Source organism: Agelaius phoeniceus, chromosome 14 (genome assembly GCF_051311805.1).
Source record: "Agelaius phoeniceus isolate bAgePho1 chromosome 14, bAgePho1.hap1, whole genome shotgun sequence".
Classification (NCBI taxonomy): Eukaryota; Metazoa; Chordata; class Aves; order Passeriformes; family Icteridae; genus Agelaius; species Agelaius phoeniceus.
Window position 1 is genome coordinate 15,971,385 of NC_135278.1, and position 19,547 is coordinate 15,990,931.

The window sequence follows — 19,547 nt, forward strand, 5'->3', positions numbered from 1 at the left end:
AATCAAAGCTCTCAATTCCTACAGCAGTAACATCACCTCAGTGTTCATCCAGTGGCCCAAGTCATTAGTTTACTTTCAGAGCTGTTGCAGGTAATTCCCTGAAAACATCAGCTCATAAAGGGAGAGGACAGAGCCATGCCCAGCATGGAAGTTCTGCCAAAGGAGGAACAATTCTGGGAGTGGAAGCTGCACTTACAGGGTAAGAGAAGAGATCAACAGGCTGCCTGAAAGGCTCTGAGTCCTCTCGTTCATAAATCAGGTTTAAGAGCTGCTGGCACTGCTCCTTCCAAGCATCAGCACTGGCTTTCATGGGCTGCCTCTTCACCCTTCGTCTCACCTGCAGGGAAACAGGCATTACAGATGGTATCACAATATTCACACTGTTCCCTTGAAGCTCCCACTAATCTCCCAGCATTCTGCAATTAAAGCATTACCCAATTAAAAACAGAAATCCAGGAAGATTAAAGCAGAGCTGATGGCACAGCAATATGCAAATTAGACAAATCAAACAAATTTGCCTTTTCTGGTCATATAGAATTCTCAAACACATGAGAAGCTGCAATATTTCAGCTCCAGCCTTGCTATATTTATCAGTTGCATCGAAATTTGACTGCTGGAGATATTTTCTTTAAAATCAAATTTAAAAAAATGACCACAGCAGAAATTTTACTCACTCGTCTCTTCCCAGAGGAAGTGCCTGGAGCATCTGAATCCACATCCACTTCTGCCACCTAAAGGCAAAGGGAATGATCACACACAGGCAGGTCTGAAAACCCTCAGCCATGGAAAAAGGGTTAAAAACCAGCCAACAACAACCATAGGGCAACTGGCAACAGGAACTACAGCACATTTCAAACTGCACTGAAGGGGAGGGAGAAGGTGTCAGGAGAGGGAAGCAGCTCAAGGCAGTGATATCCACCCTGGATTCTACCTGACATTTCACTCCAGGGATCAACTGATGGGAAATGACACAGAATTACATAAGGAAATCAGCTCTGCTGCCTCGCTGACAATGGAGAGCTGTTGTCCTTCTGACTGAGTAACAGCTCCACTTCCCAGCTCCCCTCATTACTCATCCTTCCCACAAAACATCATGTACTGAGAGAAGATTAAAGACAGGCAGTTCCAAGAAGCATTTTTACTTCAGGGAGCTTACTGTCTCAGGTGAGCCTGAACAGCCTCATCTCCAAATCTCAGTGCAATTACCCATAAAATAAAGACTCAACAAAAATAAATTTTCTTTCATGTGCTGAATTTTAAAAAGGAAGGAAATTATCTTACCTCCTCTTCCTCATCAGTACTGCTCAGGTCTTCTGCTTTCACCTTGTTGTAGATTTCTAATATATCAGTACAGCTCTGATCTCTGCAGGACAATGACAAAAACCAAGGAACACAATGAAGGACCCCAGGAATTGGAGCTGTGGGGTCTGTGAGGTCCAAACTCACCCAATGAAGCGGAGCAGGACATCTGTCACAATTTTGGCTGCCTTGACTATGGGGCTGTCTGGCTCGTTGAAAGTCCTGGCATTGTGTTCAATGTATCTTACCTCCCACATCAGGGCAGAGATTCTCCTGAAAAATACACAACATTTAAGGAATGGGATGGAGAGGAAGGTGTTATTTTTCTTCCATGTTCAGTAGGATTCTTTGGTAAAAAATGGAATTGGGAATTCAGATCAAGCAGAAACAGGTTGTCCTCAAAGGGGACAGCAGGGATGGAAACAAAGCAAACATGTTCTGCCTCCAACACAGAGCCAGGCTCAGGGTGTTCAACCAACACTCCAGATCCAGCTACAGCAGCTTCTGCCTTAACAACATGGCCAGGAGAATTTGTTATTCAGGAAGACTCACTTTGCCCAAAGCCAATCTGATCTTCTGCAGTTGCTGAAGGGACTTAAAACAGCATTCAGCTCCACATAATAATAAATGCAATAAATGTCAGCTACAAACCCAAACTCACCTATAAAACCTGTTTTCAAGCCTCCTCCTGATGGTGGTGAGGTCAGTTGGATAAGCAACAACAGTGCAATACATGGGATAGGCACTAAGGTCCACTGGAACAGCAAAGGGATTAGAAATGTCTGCAAGACAAAAGACCACAATGATTTAGATGCCTCCAAGGGATGTTCCACCAAGATTCCTTTTAATGGTTTCTGGGGTTTCTTTCGAAGAATTCAGCAAAAGCAACGCAGATCTACAGCTGAGAATGCCACTACCCACAGGGCAGGGTTCCTCCTCTTGTACCATCTATTCCTGCTCTTGAAAAAGCACTTTTTGTTTAAGTATCACATCTGAGATTTGCGTGCCAACTGCCAATCTGACTGAAAGGAACGAGGCATTTGCACTTACAACAGGAATACTACAACGTGCAACACTGAGTAAAAACACAGACATGCCCTGGGTGTAAACAGAGGCAGAATTTAAAGCACAGTGTGCTATTAAATGGTTACAAATCAGTTACAAGGGATTTGGGGGTAAGGGTATTTAGTGATGATTTGTTGGTTGGTTTTGAGGGGTTTAATTATTGTTTTGCTCTTTCACCTTTAGATATCACCCACTGGGAAGCTCCACTGAAGGAAATCAGGTGAAGCCCCAGAAAAAAAAAAGGGAATTTAGCTTGGAAACTGAAATATGAAATTTAAAAGGCTCTTTTCAGTAATTTAGTTGAGTACATTTCAAGTCCCAGCACTCCATCCCATCTACTCCCCAGTCCTGTGCCACCTCCCTGATATTGTTAATCCTTCCCCCCTTTCTCTCCAAACATACCAAGGGAAAGAAGCTGCTCAATCCCCCGGATTACTCGTTCACATTCTTCATCTCTGGAATGGGCCCCCCACTCTCCCTCCTGGGGCTTGTAGAGAAGAGCTGTCAGCTCCTCTGGGGTCACAGGAACCCCAGCACCGACCTCCTCCGGATAAGCAGCTGCAGAGGAACAATTCCAGAGGGTAAATGCAGGGCCCCAGAGCTGTTTGCTTTGTGCAGGGACAGGAATCCAACACACACTTACTTCCTTCTGGGATTGGTTCCATGTCCCATGGACTCATCCTCTCTCTTTCATTGTTGTCCCAGCTATTAAAAAATTCATTCAAATGCACAAGTTAAGAGCTGAATATAAAGACACACCTTTTCTTTACCAGATTTGACCCAAAAGGTCACTCCAGTTAGGAATCAGACATTCCAACTCCTTATTTTCCTCTTGTATCTCCTATACAGTCACTGCACTGCTGTTTATACCAGAATTGTTGCTTTAGGAATAAATTAAAAAATTAAGTAAATACTCAAAATATTACAAAATGAATATATAGTAAGTAACAAATAAGAAGTACAATATGTGAAGTTAAATAAATAAATAAGGTGTCTGGGTATGTATTTAAAAGGAAAAAGGAATTCTAATTCTTGATCCTATTTCTGAAGTTCTCTGAGTTGTGTAGGAGCCCCAGGACATGGCAATACTCACTGGACACTGTAGCACTGGAAGGAACTATCAGGATACTCTGCCTGGAAAGGCTGCTGACTCTCCACAGTCCCAAACCACCAGGCATCATCAATGATACTGCGAAATCGATCCCCTGCAAGGGCAAACATTGCACTCAGAGAAAGAACAACAGCAAGAACTGCTAAATATTTCCTTTTAGAGAATCAACTCCCTCTTTTGTCAATGCCCTCCTTCCATCCTTGTATTTTGCACCACAGGAGTTGAGCCCTTGCCCTTAGGGCAGGACTTGCCCATCTCTGGGAATTACCCAAGGCTGCCTCACACTTCAGATCCCAACAGATCAGGGGATTTTCCTGCTATCACTGCCCTTAGAACAGTTTCTCTCATTTCTCTCTTTTTTTTTTTTTTTGCTACAGGAATCGCAGCAAACATCAAATAAAAGTTTCCAATAATCTTTACAATATCACGTGTTCATAGTCCTTTACATCATGTAATAAAGACACCGTGTCCCATTAAACAGCTGCAGAAATGGGGAAAAAAATCCTCACCTATTTGCCAGTTCCTTTCTTTGGCTTCATTATAAAACTGATGCAGCACAAGGAAATCAATAACATCTGGCATATCATGGTACCTTCAGGAAATAAGACCAAAAAAAGTTATTGTTTCCCAGAAATGCAGTTCTAGATGAACTGCACAGTCCTCAAATTCCATGCCGTTGGGATAACCATTACTGCCATCATCATGCCTTGCACAGGAAATAAGAAAGGAGGAGGGGGAAATAAGAAAGGGGGGAGCTTCTACACTGCAAGGAAAGCTCTTGAAGAATGCCATCAGCATTCAGTGACTTACTTTATGGAAAAGGATTCTCCTGTCATTTTGCCTGTGATTGGATCCAGGAATGCAAGCTTCAAGCAGCAGAGTGTGGGAGGCCCAACTTCATATTTAATTCCTACAGTCTTCACAAATTCTTGTTCCTAGTTAGCAAGAAGCATGGAACAGCATTATTTTACCTTGTCAACAACAAAAATATCCATTTTAAAGTGAAACATATTAATAAAATCCAATATGTTTCCACTCTACAGCACAGGTAATTTCACCCATTAATTTTTCTTTCCCAAATACTAAAATCAATCACTGTCACCTCAAAAAGAAAAATTAAGAAGCTCATTCCCTTGGCAGGTTTGTGAACAGGATTCCTACAAATTATTTAAGAAGGTTCTAAGGAACAAACCCAGTTTTAAGGACACCAAAGGTTCTCCCTGACCTACCCCAGGGCCCCTCACTCTTGCACAGGGGGAAAAAAGGAAATTCTTCCTCTGAAAATGGAAATTCCACAATAGCCTTTATGTTCATGTCCTGTCAAGCCCATCCTAAGTGAACAGCTATTTCCTTTTCCTCACAAATTGATGATGCCTTGGAAAAGTACAGCTGGAATCACTGAATATCTGGGACTGGTAACTGGGTATTTCCCCAGTAAAGCAATTACTTTCATTAATAGAACCACTGGCATGGTTAAATGACTATGAGCATGTATATGGGCTCTTCTCTTGATATGAAATCTGAAGAAAGCAGGAAAATAAAGGCAACACTGTGGATTAAGGCTTGGGAGCTCATCCAAAGCAAGATCCAGTGTTTCAGAGAACTCCTGCACACATTTAGGTGTTTACACCATGATTTCTTACCACAGCATTAAAAACAAGAAACAGAACCCAAATGCTCAGGTCACTGTAGAGTGGTGAGAGAACCACAAACAGCTCTGCAGTGCTGGGCTCTGAATGAATTCAGTGTTCAGGAAAAAATAATTTGTGTGGAAAGAGACCCCTGAGAATCAAATCCAAAACCAGGAAGTGAACAGATGTAAAGACTTTGTGTTAATAAAAACTAACTTTAATATTTACAATTAAAACTTTGATATTAGCATTTTAAAGCAATCCTTTCTTTACATTTTTCATGCTGGTTTTTCATGTCAGTTTAACATTACAGAGACATCCAACTCTTTGAAGTATTTCTTGAACTTACCCTGAGTTCCATTTTGTTCCATGGTTGTTTTTGCATGTTAATACTGTAAATTTTGGCTTTCCTCACTGCCCTCACATAAGCTTCATGGCCTTGCCTAAAGTAGATGATCTTAAAAGAGAAAGAAAACAAAAGAGAAAATTAAAAGAGAAAAAAAAGAGCAAATGAGAAAAGTAGAGCAAATTATTTTAATGACTGTGCTCTTCCTGTTCATAATACCAGGTCTTGTTCCTTTGAGAACACATTGCTCACTTATTTATTTCATCATAAAACACTCTTCTAATTAAAAATATTTCTATCAGCCAAATTGGCACCTGCTCTGTGCTTTAAAACTGAGATCATTAAGAAATGTGCAGGTGAAGATGCACAGCTGATTTTTCATGTTAATCCCAATTTACCTGTGCAGAAAAAGGGACACAAGACATCAATCTGTAAGCAACAAACTGCCTGGGAATTAACAAAGTTATCAAAACTCAGCCTGTCCTGAGCACAATTCCCTGCAAATATTGCTGGGTAGAAGAGTCCAAAGCAAGCAGAGCTGCTGACTGGAATGTGGGAACTGCTGAGGATGTCTTAGGTTGGAAATGGGGCTGTGTATTCTATCCCATCTGTCAGAGGTGGAGCAGTCATCTTCTGTAATTGGGCAATTTTCTTTATCTCTCCCACAGCCAATCCTCCCTGCAGGAGATCTCTTCTGTTCATGGGCCATTAATTATTAATTCTCTTCTGTCCATGGCCAGTGAGTGTCCCTGCATGGCTGATCCAATTCCATCATCCCATGGGGAGATGCTCCGCCCAGGGGAGGAGCCAAGCATTCCTACCTGGATACAATCTGAGGTTTGGGACAGCACAGCAGCCTTTGCCCAGTGCATTCCCAGAAGAGCAGCTTCTGCTGCCCTGCATTCCCAGAGGGAGCCCAGGCCCATCTGCAGCAGCCCTGGAGCTGCAGAGGAAAACTCCCCCCTTGTGCAGGATCCCACAGCTGGCACTGCAGGAGGGCTGAGCCCCCATGGGATGGGGCTGTGCCACCACCCTGACACACAGGGGAACAGGGCCTGTTCTGGCTCTGACAGTGTTGTTTTGTATTACTGCATTGTTTGTTTTATTTTTTTTTTCTTCCCTAGTAAAGAACTGTTATCCCTGCTCCCATATCTTTGCCTGAGAGCCCCTAAATTTTAAAAATTATGACAACTCGGAGGCAGGGGGTTTGCATTGTCCATTTCAGGGCAGGCTCCTGCCTCCCTCAGCAGACACCTGTCTTTCCAAAGCCAGACAGGGCAGTACCTCATCCCCCATCTGGGGCACGAAGGGCGAGCGGCGGGGAATGGTGTCCAGGATCCACTGCGGCGCCAGCCACTCCTCACTGGGCTCCCCTTCCAGGGACAACAGCCCACTGGCTTTCTAAACACACACATCAGGACATTACACAGTAAGTCACATAGAGAAGTTAAATTTCTGCATTAGTTTAGAATGCAATCAACACAATATTCAGAGTGCAGTTAATTACTATGGAAAACTCATCATGCAGCAGTTACTGCAGGTAAGATACAAGGAAGAGCAAATTGTGGAGTGCTGTCCTTCCCAAAATCTCCACTAAACAGCAGAGAATAAGACAGGTTTGTTGTAAATATTACTGGAAATTAAAACCTTCATAAATCATTAAAATGTCTTAAAACATTCATAAATCATTAAAATGCCCATGCCTGGGGGGGGGGGGGATAAGATGATCTTTATGACCTCTCCAACTCAAGCCAGTCTGTGGTTCTATAATAAGGAAATAAATTGTATTTTTATAAATATTCTAAATGTCTTTAAAAAAATACCAGGAAAAAGACATCTGACCATATCAATATAATACAGATCCATTATAATTTTACAACAAAACCACCCTGTTGTAAACCTGACTGTGGTGAAGAGCATAAATCTGAGAGGAAAAATTGGCATTTGAAATGAGGAACCACCTGTGGGAAACATGGAAGCTCAATAACACAAACAGTAAAATTTCTTTGTAGCATGGGTAGCACAATTAATGTGATCTCTATAAATATTTTTTTTACTCTATGCCCATTTATAAAATATTTTACTTGGAAAACAACCACTAAAACCTAAATTTATATTCATAAAGTACAAAAGACACCAAGAATTACACGTGCTGACCTTCTTCCTTGGCTGTTTCAGTTTCCTTCGCTTTGGCTCCAGTCCTTTTGTTCCCTTCATATTTTCATCTTCAGAACTACTACAGATTTTCCGAGCTGCCTGTCTGGTCTGTCTCTTTGGAGGCTGCAGATTAATCCCAGCATCTGCTGTCCAGTCTGAATATTCACTTGATGAATCACTGTAGAAAATAAAAAAGTTGTAAGAAAGAGAACAGAAGACTCCGGTTTCACCACAGGGGATTGAAAAGTGCAAACATTCAACCTGCTCTCCTGGTTTTGCTCAGGATTAGCACAGAATTTTGTGAATCATGTGAATTTAGAGAAAAACAAGTGCTCTCTCATTTGTAATTTCAGTAAATTCTTTTATCAATTTGAAATTCACAGTAAAACTACATCTATGGTTGATATCAATTCTCATTATCTCACTGACTCACAGAATGACTTCATAAGAACTGGCAGCAAAAAATGCATGGAACATTTAAAGAACTAGAGCACTTCCCTAAAAATCCAGCTCTGACTTCTTCAATACCAAATAATACAAGTACAGGACTTCTTCAAAATGAAGTCTGAGTATCTCAGTATCAACTGTCCTACTTAAATCCCATAATAAACCAGGGTTCCCAATTCAGAGCCCAGTGGAGGTACCTGGAACTGCTTTCACTCTGCCAGGCTGCCACAGGATCATCCATGGATGCATCACTTGTGCCAACAGTCTCATCTTCCTGTAGTGAAAACAAGAGGATTCACTCTGGGGCCAAGGGTAAAATGTATCATTTTTGTTTGCAAGCAAGTTGTGTCACACGAGGAAAGCTTGGCATTCAAGGGCTGGTTTAGCTTTAAAGAAATAAATCCACAATTTCTCCCTATACCATAATTAATATTATAATATATCCTCATATAGCTCCTTTAGAACAAAAGTGAATTTTAATTATATCAGAACTACAGAATGAGTTGTTCTTTAAGTGTTTGATTTTAGTGCCCAGGGCCCAGCTTTTTGAGCTCTTCTCTATTTTCAATGCTTTTACAAAGCAGCAATGTTCACTCTCTTCCTTAAGGAGAACAAGTTATATTTATCTGGTATATTTTAAGTCTTTCCCTTGCCAAAATCAATGATAAATACCAATACTCAATCTCTTTCAACAGCAGTCTACAGATGTAGATGAAATCAAAGCACTGCAAAATGAAATCAAAGTCCTGACCCAGACCATGTGCTGCATGAAATCCCAAAATAGCAAGTGGTTTAACACAACCCAGTTAAATTTACTTGAAAATGTTTCAGGTTTCCAAAAATACAGGAGCTGTTTTAAGCTACTTTTGAACCCTGTCCTGGCATTTAGGTAATGATCCTTCACTCTCCAAGACCAACATGCCACAGGAACACCACAAATCCCAGGGACTCAATGACCTGAGTGTTTCTTCCCATGTGGAGAATCTCAGAATATCCTGAGCTGGAAGGGACCCACAAGGATGAGAGCTCAGCTCCTTGCCCTGCCCAACAATCCCACCCTGTGCATCCCTGGCAGGGCTGTCCCAACCCTCCTGGAGCTCTGGGAGCCTTGGGGCTGTGTCCTGGGAGCCTGGGCAGCGCCCAGCACCCTCTGGGGGAAGAACCTTTCCCTGATCTCCAGCCTGAGCCTGCCCTGGCACAGCTCCAGCCATTCCCTGGGTCCTGTCCCTGCCACAACCTCTCCAGATTCCCAAGACTGCTCAAAAAATCATCAAGAGAGGCTCTGTGATAGCATCAGCAGCAATATGAGGATTCTTGGATGCATTCTCTCAGACCCCATTGATTTGTAGGAATCCAGCTGGAGCAGCAGACCCCACACAAGCTGGGGGTTGATTACTCTCACTCATGGTCCACCAGCTTAGAGCACTGGGACCCCCTTGCTCCACCATCCATGTTGAAGATGGAGACAAAGAATGTGTCAAATCCCTCTGCCCTGTCCCTGTTCATGAGGTGACCAGCCCCATATCCTGGAACGGGCCAATATTATTTTTACACTGCCTTTTGCCACGAATACATTTGAAAAACCTCTTTTTACTGCCCCCCACCCCAGTCCTGGCAGCTCCAGCTCAAACTGAGCTTCGGCTGCACAAACTTCCTCCCTCCAGCAGACATGTGGAACCTTAGCGTGGATTTGGGAAGGGGGAAGCTGCTGGGGGCTGCAGGGAGGCTCAGACCTCAGAGGAGCTGTCAGACTCGTGGCGGGCACAGGGGTTGTGGCTGGCTCCCTGCTGGCTGTGCTCGATGGTGGAGCGCGTCTGGTACGCGTGCTGCCGCTTCCGCTGGTTCCTGCGCAGCGAGCGCCCGCCGCCCGCCTGCAGCTCGCTCTGCCAGGGCACAAACAGGGACACATCAGGGAGCCACTCATCAGTCACACACTGAAAAGGTGCCTGGTGACAGTGGCTGAGTGTTACACCCCAGTTACAACTGAGCAGTAAGAAATCCTTGTACAATTAGACAGTATCTCCGACACACTGCGGATGTTTTAGGTGCTGATTCTTGGTCCAAGAGAAATTCTGCTTTATAAAGTAGCAGTCTTTGGAAAGGAAATGATTGAAAATACCATTCTTTTCTATAAAATTCCTGCAGTCTCTGCATAAGATAAATCTAGCCCTTGTAAAAGTTTGGCACCTCTGTTTTCCACAAGTCAAACTAAAAACCCACCGTGGCTCTGCGATTTTCCTTTCCCAGCATCTTCCCACCACTGAAACCCCAAGGATAGAGATTTACCACTATTTGGATAATACAGACAGCCAAATCACAGTTACAGAAGGAAGAAGACAGTGAGCCAGAGAAACAATTAAGACTATTGATCTTCTAAATAATTCAATAAAATTGGTTTGGGTTTTTTTGTTGGTCTTATTTTTGTTGCTCAGTGCTCAGAACTGCTTCCCACCCGGGTTGTCTCTTTCAGGGCACTAACTCACCCGTTGTAATGTGTGGGATGGCTTTCTCTTCTTGTCAGCAGTGTATAAACTGATTTCTATTTCACCTTTGGCAGCTCGACATTCTTCCTGGACCCTAATTATACATAAGAAACATACATTATACTCATTAAATCATCATGGAACTCAACAGCCTCCTTAATATACACATTAAAATACTTGTGCTGTTCTAAGAAATCTGTGCATAAAAACCCCTACAGCATCCATCCATTCGCTCCTGGAATCACATGTTAAAGAAGCAAACTCGTTAGCTGAGCAGCCATAATTATTTTCAAATGTATTAAAATTATTTTCAAGTCTTTTTTAAATAAAGCTTGAGGGAAATGTAGTACTTGGAGTAGTGCAGAAAGACTGAATTGTGAAAAGAAGGAATTACCATTCTCAACTCCATTCTGATCCCAATATTCCAAACAACCCAACCAACCAAGCGCCAAAGCCGAAAACTCATCCCAGGAGTATGGAAGCATCATTCCACATTACAGCACTGCATGTCTCATCCCACTCTGAGCCTCTTACTTGCTGATGCCTGGAGGGAGCTCGTTGACCACCACCCTCCTGCTCCAGGCCATGAGGTCCCTCTCGGTGGCCATCTGGCTGCGGGGCGCGTTGAGGTGCATCTGCCGCACGCCCTCGATCTGCCCGCTGCGCCGCAGCCCCACGTTGGGAGGAGAGGCCACCTCCAAGCCTGGGCTGCGAAGAGCTGGGAGAGAGAAAGAAAGGGCTTCTTCACTTCCATGGAGCACCAATAAAATCATGGAGCCACAGGGTGGTTGAATGAGGACGGATCTTAGAGATCAGTGCCAGCCTCCGCCATGGGACACCTTCCACTAGCCCAGGTGCTCCAAGCCCTGTCCAACCTGGCCTTGGGCACTTCCAGGGATCCTGGGGCAGCCACAGCTTCTCAGGCCAGCCTGTGCCAGGGTCTCACCACCCTCATAGGCAACAATTCCTTCCCCGTATCCCATCCACAATTTAAAGGCACAAAGATCAATAAACAAAGGCTGATAATAACAGAATCACTGCCATCACTGTCCTTACTTTTCCTTCACAATTCCCACAGGCTTAAACACTGTATATCAAATGATAATATTGCATTTATGGTTGTGCAAAGCTATATAAAAATATCTGGCAGTTTAAATACGCTAAACATACTCCAATTAAATTACTCAAATGGGCAGTTCATGTGGGCAAAGTCACTGATCAATGCAAGCTCTAGAAGGGAAGTGCTTTGATTTCCACACTACCCATATCTGGAAACTCCTTTGTACAACTATAGGGACACACAAGTAACTGGGAACTGGGACTGTACCACACATCAACATATCCTAAGCAGCAGAAAAGACTTTGTGTGAGCTGAAGCTGCCTTTTAGGCAACCTTTTTGAAATATCAACTTAGATCAAAGCAAAAATGCATTTTCATATTTTTCCCTGATATTTTTTTACTCCTTCTTGGACTGAAACACAAACAATTCCACATCCAAATCCTAATGAGCTTTGCCAGGAAATCTACTTCAAACACATGTAATCAGTCACTTAACCTAGAAATGATTTATTAGCAGCTGTGAATTCTCCCAAGGCTCAGGCTGACTTGCAGCACAGTGCTGGGCATCTGCTCCCTCCCATCAGCTGCACTCACTCAGCTGCTCACATCTCATTGAGTGTGGTTTCAATTTTTAATCACTCTGTGTATTAAAAATAAAATCACAGTAGCAGAACACTTACCAGGAGAATAATCTCAAGCTTTCTAAGGAAACACTAAGACAGAGCAGCATGTTTATTTTATTAGCACTGATGCTCAGCCTTGTGCTGCAGCAGGAAACCATTAGTCTGTCACAACACTGTATTCCACTGACAGCCCCTAATTATATGCTTTCATTTTGGCATTTTGCAGTTATGAAGCTTCATCTCTGCACTGATATCAAAACAACACAGTGAACTTCATGCTTATTTTTCAGGAAACTGGTTTATAACAGGAATAATTCCAGTCTAATAACTCCAAACAATCAGATACAGCCCAGTTAGACCATTGGGTGCCCTCAGCTGCCCCTTAAATTTATAATTCCCCTGTTGGAATCTACAGAACATCCCAGTGCTCCACAGGGGTTAACAGGGTGTACAAGAAGAGGAGAGAAAAGAACTTCAAAGACAATGTGTCAGAACAGACATTAACATTTTGATCAGTCCTTCCTGTGATAAACAAGGAACTGATGAAGGTAAGGCTGGACACTGACCTCCATTAACAGAGTGGGATCTGTTGAGGGGAGGGTTTGGAAGAGTTTCTCCTTCATTAATTAGTCTCAAATCTTGTTCCCTCTGGAGCTCTCTGATCATTCCATCAAGGATACTCTCATCCTGGTCATTGGTTTGCTGCCCGATGACTTGTTCAACCACCTCACCATCACCTTGACAAGAACAAAACCACAAATGCTGTTGAAATGATGGATTTCTGTATTAGCCAAGAGCACAGAAATAATCCCATTTAAAACTCTGCACCACAATTTGTCTGCTCTGCAAAACATCTGATCACCAGCTGGCTTTCTGCTCTCATGTAATAAATGGAGGCAAAGTTTAGAAGAGAAGTTACAATAAAATCCTAAAACTCCAGACCACATGTAGAACATAAATACAAGCCATTAGAAACAGCAGAAAGAAATAATACTTCAGTAGGTAAGAATGGAAGGTCTTTTTGGAGATCAGCATTTTGCTAAAGTTTGTGTCTACAAGAAAAAAGAACTCTTTTAAAAAACAAAAGCTGGCTTTCCATGTCCTCCTCACTTTCCTGCTGCTTTCTCACATCCACAGTTACAGAGATTAATAGACAATGCTTTAAACATCTGCCATATACCTGGGAAAAATCCACAGATTTTGGAATACTCTTGCCTCCAGTCAATTTGATTCCACACATAACCCCACTCCCTCTTCTACCTGTATATTGAATTTAAACCATAAATTTATACATCCTCACAGCACCATCCCAGGAGCTGGTGCTCAGTACTGTGCCACACTTGTATTATTCATGAGCTTCAGACAGAATACCATTAGCCACATATCCCAGCTGAGGAATAAGTTGTTCATCCTTGCAATTTTCCCTCCCTGGCACCAGCCTCTGGAATCTCGTGGGATGAGGATTTCCATCAACATCCACCAGGAATGGAGGAGGCATAAGGTGTGGAGCCTGTTGAGTCTGCTCATCCAGCACATAATTATTGGCATCCCGGATCAGGGGCCGGTAATCCGTGTGGAAGAACATCTGATCAGGAATCTGAAAGAAAAGCAATTCAGGAAATAAATCAATGGCCATTTGCAGCTGTCTTGCTGCTCTGGAATGGCTCCCATAAAGCACAACTCCTACACTTGGGATCAGCACAAGGAATGTTATGACAGAGAACAGATTCCTACCACAAATGTGGTTTATTACCAAGGCCTGATGCAGAAATTCAACAGTAAAATAGGCAAGAAAGGTGGACAGAGAAGTTAATGCTTTTCTCCTCTATCTATAGAGTCTCTTGTCTAAATCTCTTTGATTTAGATAAACAGCAACTGCTCCATGACCCAATTATTATTTTGTCTGGGGCAGGTTGAGGGAATAAATTGTAACACAAATACTCCTAAGACAAAATCAGGTCAAGACAGGGAAGAGTTTAAAATTCATTCAACCCACCTTTTCATAATATTTATTGCATCCAAAACCAAATAGTAGCAGATGTCCATGAGAGTCTGTGCAGGCAAAATGCTGCCCATCTGGTGAGAACTTGCAATCAAAAACAGCTCCGTGGCCTTGGCCCTCAATCTGTACCAAGCACAGAGAATTCCTTTCACAACCAGACACTCTCTATAAGAGCATTTTCACAAACATTTCCCTTGCGCTCCAACACGTACTGAATCCTCATTCTGTGATTTCTCATCTTGCTCAAGACTGATTTACACTTTTATTTATTAGAGTTAAACTGAATAACAAAGTAAAACTTCACATTTTCTCTCTGTCCTGAAATTTCAGCCCAACTTTTAATGTATGTTCTGGAACAACCACCCGGAAGTCTACATTTCATGTTAATGGCAGTCATAGGGCAAGATCACCAAAGATCTCAGAGCTGTACTGGCTCTGGAGGTATTTAATGAAATCTGCTTTTGTCTCAAGACCAGTTTTGTGAAAAAAGAAAAAACCAAACCTTCTGTGATCCTTCTTACCATGTTAAAGTAATTGCGAATTTTTGTTCCTTTGTCTATATCCCAAACAAAAATATTCCCATCGTGTCCTGCCGAAAGCACAATCCTTTGGTCAAAGGGATGAGCCTCCAGAACAAAAACTTCATCATCATGACCCTGCAACGACAGCAGGGGAAAAAAAAAGTTTTATTTCTCCATGTGGTATCTCCAGATGTGCTGGGAGTCACTGAGAGGACATCCCAGATCAGGGAGTCACCCAGGACACCTCATGTCCTGTGCTTGGTCACCATTCCTGCCACAGGCTTGGCAGTATCACTGCTCAGCACTGCTGAGATGGGGAGGGATGGGGAGGAAGGAGACACCAGGGCACAAATGAAGCCTCCAAAGGGTTCCCAGCAATCACCAGGATCCTGCACATCAGCTCCTGTCCCCACGGTGCACCCTCCTCCCAGCAGGCAGGGACAGCTGGACACTTCAACACCAAACCCTTGTCATGGGAATGGTGATGAGTTCAGCCTCAAATCAATCTCAGAGTGATCTACATCCACTTGGGATTGCCCCCTGGAATTGTACTCACAGATAAGCTATGGAGAAGCTGCCCTGTGGACGAGTTCCACACTTTGAGGAGGAAATTGTTGACTGCAGTGATGACGGTGGCATCGTATCGATCCCAAGCCACCATGGTAACCTTCAGCTTGGTGACCTTGTCCTCTCCAGATGCCACGTTGTTTCTAAGGAAATCAGCAATTTAAAAAGGAATAAATCAGTAACTACATTTGGAAACACTTAGGAGGGCTAATTCAGTATGAAATTTGGGGCAGGATGGATCACAGGCACCTCTGTGACTCCGGGTAAGGCAGGAGAATGAAGGATGGTTTTGCAGTGGTAAAACCCAAATACAGGAAACATTCAGTGCCACTGAGATTTATAGAGCTCTATTTCCTTAAAAAGGACATTTTGTCCTCTGTTCCTAAGCCATCATCCTTCCCTACCCTCATTTTTCCTTTCAGCTCTATTAGGCTTTTTCCTACAAGGCATTTTTCTTATCAGTCATCAATATCAGTAAACTCCACAATGAGCAGGAACCTGCTAAATAAATCCAACTCACACTTCCGACTGCAAACACTGCAAATGCAACCACTGAAATATGGAGAATTCTGCAAAGCAAGTGCCTAATGGATTTCTCCATTTCTGCTCTTTGTTGTTGTGAATATTCAATTACAATTCAATTACAGGGCACTTAAAAGAAGTCACTTGAGGATCTCAAAAAGAAAAACTCAAAACCCTAATGGAACCTGAGAACCAAACACTAATTTCACCTCTTATTTGGAAACCTAAGGTAGAAATACAATGTTAAGAACCATGTTGGATATATATATATGTATTAGCAAATGTTCACTGGGGCTGTACCAAAACCTCCTTCTGTAAGACAAATCATTTGACATTCTTATTTCATGTGTAAAATACTAAATATCCCTCAACCATTAGGATAGAGAAGTACCAACACATTTTTATTTATTTGGGGGTAAATTAACTGTGTAAGTCGACAAAACCATGACATTTTCAATAAATGCATGGAAATCAATTAGAAATGGAAGCAAATAACCAGTTTTCAATATAATGGAGGATTCAGCTTGCATGTAAATGTGCCCATGAGGTGTGCTCTGCTTGCTCTGCTTTACCCTGTCATTTTTGTAGCCATATCCAGGACCAGACTCTTCCAGTCATGCTGATGGTAGTGCCAGATTCTTGCTGTTCCATCCCTGCTTCCACTGACAAACCTTAAGCTGTGGGGCAAAGGGGAAAAAGAAGCCATGAAAATCTGAATAAAGATGGTTTCATCCCCACATGGACACCAATAAATTTATATATATATACACTTAGAAGTGTGTACTTGTGCATCTCTACTTCTCTCACCCATGAGGTTACAATTTTCCTCTCAGATACTGGAGGGTACAAGAGAGTTTCTAGCCCACAACATTAATTACATTTGGCTCCAGCAGCAGATGGCCTTGGAATGACTTCAATGTCGTAATTCATACGAGCTGCACATTCCCTTTTTAATGACATCAGCAAATCCCTGGAGCAGCTCAGAGTGGCAGCAAAGAAAGGGAAACTGAGTGCCAGGAGTCTGGCATAAATTATAATGCATTAACTTAGGGACAGGGTGAAGACAGGCAAGGGAAAGAGCCAAATGGAGCACAAGGAGGCTGTCCTGCCTGTGGAGCTAACAAGAATATTTTCATTTTTAAAACTCTCCTTATTAAAAAATTTCAAGCATGCAGTGAATGTATTTAACCACATTGTAATGCTTTGGCCATTGATGTTACTGAAATAATTTTTCTTGAGAAACTGGGGAAAAAGCTCCTCAAGTAATACATTTTAGAAGTATATTCCATTTATATACAAAATTATACTTAAAAGGCAAATCTATTCAATTTTATGAAGTAATTGTTTCACCTTTTCAGTTTCCCTGATCTGATTTTTTTCACTGGGATGAAAAAGAGTTTGAAAATGCTTGTGACAAATTAATTTTCTTCTTAATTTTACTTCTTTATATTGAAATAAAAAGGAAGGTACCCCTTTTCCATTCACAGCATTGTTAGAGCATTTAATTTTCAGTGAGTATGTGACCTCCTTCCCTCACACATGGCTTGGAAGGAACTGGTGGTACAATTATCCCAGCACATTCCCACATAATTCCACATGACAAAGCTCTCCAAGTACAGGTGCACAGCTACAGTTGGGCTTGGAAGGCTCATCCCTTAAAGGCACATCCCTTAAACCTCCTGCCCAGCAAAATAAGAATAGGAGCAAAAGCTGAGATAAAAGCATCCATATTTACTTAACTTTTGCTTTAGACTACATTGATTACAGTGCTCTTCCTCCTCAGGCAACCCCTCTGGGGGCTATCTGGGAAGGTTCTTACACAGAAAGGTTATAAAATTTGGGTTCCAATTTTCTGTTTGAAAGAAAAACCAAATTAAAAGCAGAGTTACAGAACATTTTTGTTGTTACAGCAGAGGACAACGAGTTCGAGCTTGTGGACATGACACACATCTTGCAACACTCTGCAATAAGCTGTCCAAGATTAAGCCAAGCCCATGGGCAAATCTTCCTGTTGTGCCAAATTTTCCATGAAATGTTGTTTGGAAAATTAAATATCATCACTGTCAGGTCCAAAATCCAGCACTCACCTGTCACCGTTGTTACAGAACTGCACTGCAACCACTTTGTCCTAAACAGGAGGGAGGAGAACAACAGAAGTGAAAAACTCAGCCTAAAAGATCTCCTAAAATCAGATCAGCCTAAAATCTCTATGAGATTTTTACTTAGCAAATTAAAAAAAATTAAAAAAAGAAAGTAAAAAAAATTCAAGTGCAGAGAAGTTGTATTTGAAGTTAAAACTTCACCAAACAAATTATGTTAAACACTGAAATAGAAAACTTCAGAGAGGTGATGGTTTCCTGTAATTTTTACACCTAACATGAAAGTGCAACAAAAAATTTAAACCTTGGCTTTACTAACACTCACAAATCACTGAGAAACAAATGTTATGTTTTAGACATAGTTTTGCCCTTTTTAAAATTTGCCCAATACTTGTGCTGGCTCCATGATTTGCTTTCCTTTTTCCCACTGATGTCTCTATCTCCTGGTAACTGGGATTTGTTTTAGGGGGGGCTGACAGCTGTCTGCAGGATTAAGAGTGGATTTAAAGAAATTAAAGGAATTACATCTTCTTCCAAACCTGTTCAATACAGAAAACATCCTTTTCTTTTGTGAGCAAAATACTTGTTAGATGAGTTGACTTGGAGACTTCAATGTGAGAGCCACGACTCCCACTGAAGTTCATGGAATCAATTTAGACCTTGGGCTTAATCCATAAAATGTTCCTGAGGTGGTAAATTTGTAGTTTGAATTTTTATGGGAACCCTTCTGCATTATCTGAAAAAAATATGCTTTTAAGCTTTATTTTCTAAATGAAGTTACCATCGTGATCCAAATTTTGACAGCACAGTCCAAATTCTGAATTACTTTGTCTTATCTGGATTTAACTAAACATTCAACAGCCAGTTTAATAGGAAAAAAATGACATTGTGCATTAAAATTGTTTTAATTCCTCATTCCAACACAGAATTCTTTCAAGAACAAGGGAAAATCACCTGGTCCCTCAGTTTTCTGGGGAATGAAATACATGAAGCCTACTTTGCACAAACCTCTTGCCTCAAAGGGATTTAAAAATAAACATCCCACAAATTTCCAAGCATACAAATACCACAACGCTGAAAGCCAAACAAATTCTAGACAGTAAATAAAAAGAAATAGGATGTACAGAAATCAAGTTCCTGAAATGAGGAAAAGGGAGGAGGGAAAAAGAGATTTTCTTTTGGATTTGCCTCTTACCGTGTGAGATTCCAGCTCAGCCATTTTCTCTGGAGATTCTGAGCCCAAATAATAAATTCTTATCACGTGGTCAGTACTCCCTGTTGCAATGAACATGCCACCTAAAACAGAGAATTCTCTGTGAGAAGAAAAGTCATCCAAGGAACAACTTATTTTAACTTCATTTATTTTAATTTGCTGCTTTCTTGTCAAAGCGGCAAACTAGTTTTAAACAGAAAATTTCAATGTAAACAGGTAAATGTTGAATAAAATATTTAAATGCAGTTTCAATATCTGCTTCACACGTATCAGAGAAATTATTGCTGAGTTGGGAGGCAGTGATTAAGGTATTTTATTGTAATTTCTTTACAGTATTGCTCAAAAAGGGCACTATTGTGTGGTTCACTGTAATGAAATGGGTTTAGTTAATTCAGGATTTC

At 41.8% G+C, this 19,547-nt stretch overlaps 1 protein-coding gene across 1 annotated transcript in view; it reads right to left on the minus strand.

The window, feature by feature from the left end:
* The window catches only part of BRWD3 (bromodomain and WD repeat domain containing 3), a 50,029-nt gene that overhangs the window by 9,658 nt on the left and 20,824 nt on the right, over positions 1-19,547 (minus strand). The window contains exons 11-35 of the mRNA XM_054641640.2: positions 19,129-19,229; positions 17,922-17,962; positions 16,407-16,511; positions 15,302-15,455; positions 14,746-14,880; positions 14,219-14,347; positions 13,594-13,819; positions 12,789-12,959; positions 11,074-11,257; positions 10,540-10,633; positions 9,790-9,939; positions 8,254-8,330; positions 7,610-7,787; positions 6,737-6,853; positions 5,456-5,563; positions 4,286-4,410; positions 3,985-4,067; positions 3,458-3,569; positions 3,008-3,069; positions 2,767-2,922; positions 1,961-2,081; positions 1,447-1,572; positions 1,282-1,363; positions 675-731; positions 197-337 (exon numbers count right to left, since the gene is read on the minus strand). Of these exons, the coding sequence (XP_054497615.2) occupies positions 197-337; positions 675-731; positions 1,282-1,363; positions 1,447-1,572; positions 1,961-2,081; positions 2,767-2,922; positions 3,008-3,069; positions 3,458-3,569; positions 3,985-4,067; positions 4,286-4,410; positions 5,456-5,563; positions 6,737-6,853; positions 7,610-7,787; positions 8,254-8,330; positions 9,790-9,939; positions 10,540-10,633; positions 11,074-11,257; positions 12,789-12,959; positions 13,594-13,819; positions 14,219-14,347; positions 14,746-14,880; positions 15,302-15,455; positions 16,407-16,511; positions 17,922-17,962; positions 19,129-19,229 (3,035 nt within the window). The remainder of the gene's footprint in view (positions 1-196; positions 338-674; positions 732-1,281; positions 1,364-1,446; positions 1,573-1,960; positions 2,082-2,766; positions 2,923-3,007; positions 3,070-3,457; positions 3,570-3,984; positions 4,068-4,285; positions 4,411-5,455; positions 5,564-6,736; positions 6,854-7,609; positions 7,788-8,253; positions 8,331-9,789; positions 9,940-10,539; positions 10,634-11,073; positions 11,258-12,788; positions 12,960-13,593; positions 13,820-14,218; positions 14,348-14,745; positions 14,881-15,301; positions 15,456-16,406; positions 16,512-17,921; positions 17,963-19,128; positions 19,230-19,547) is intronic.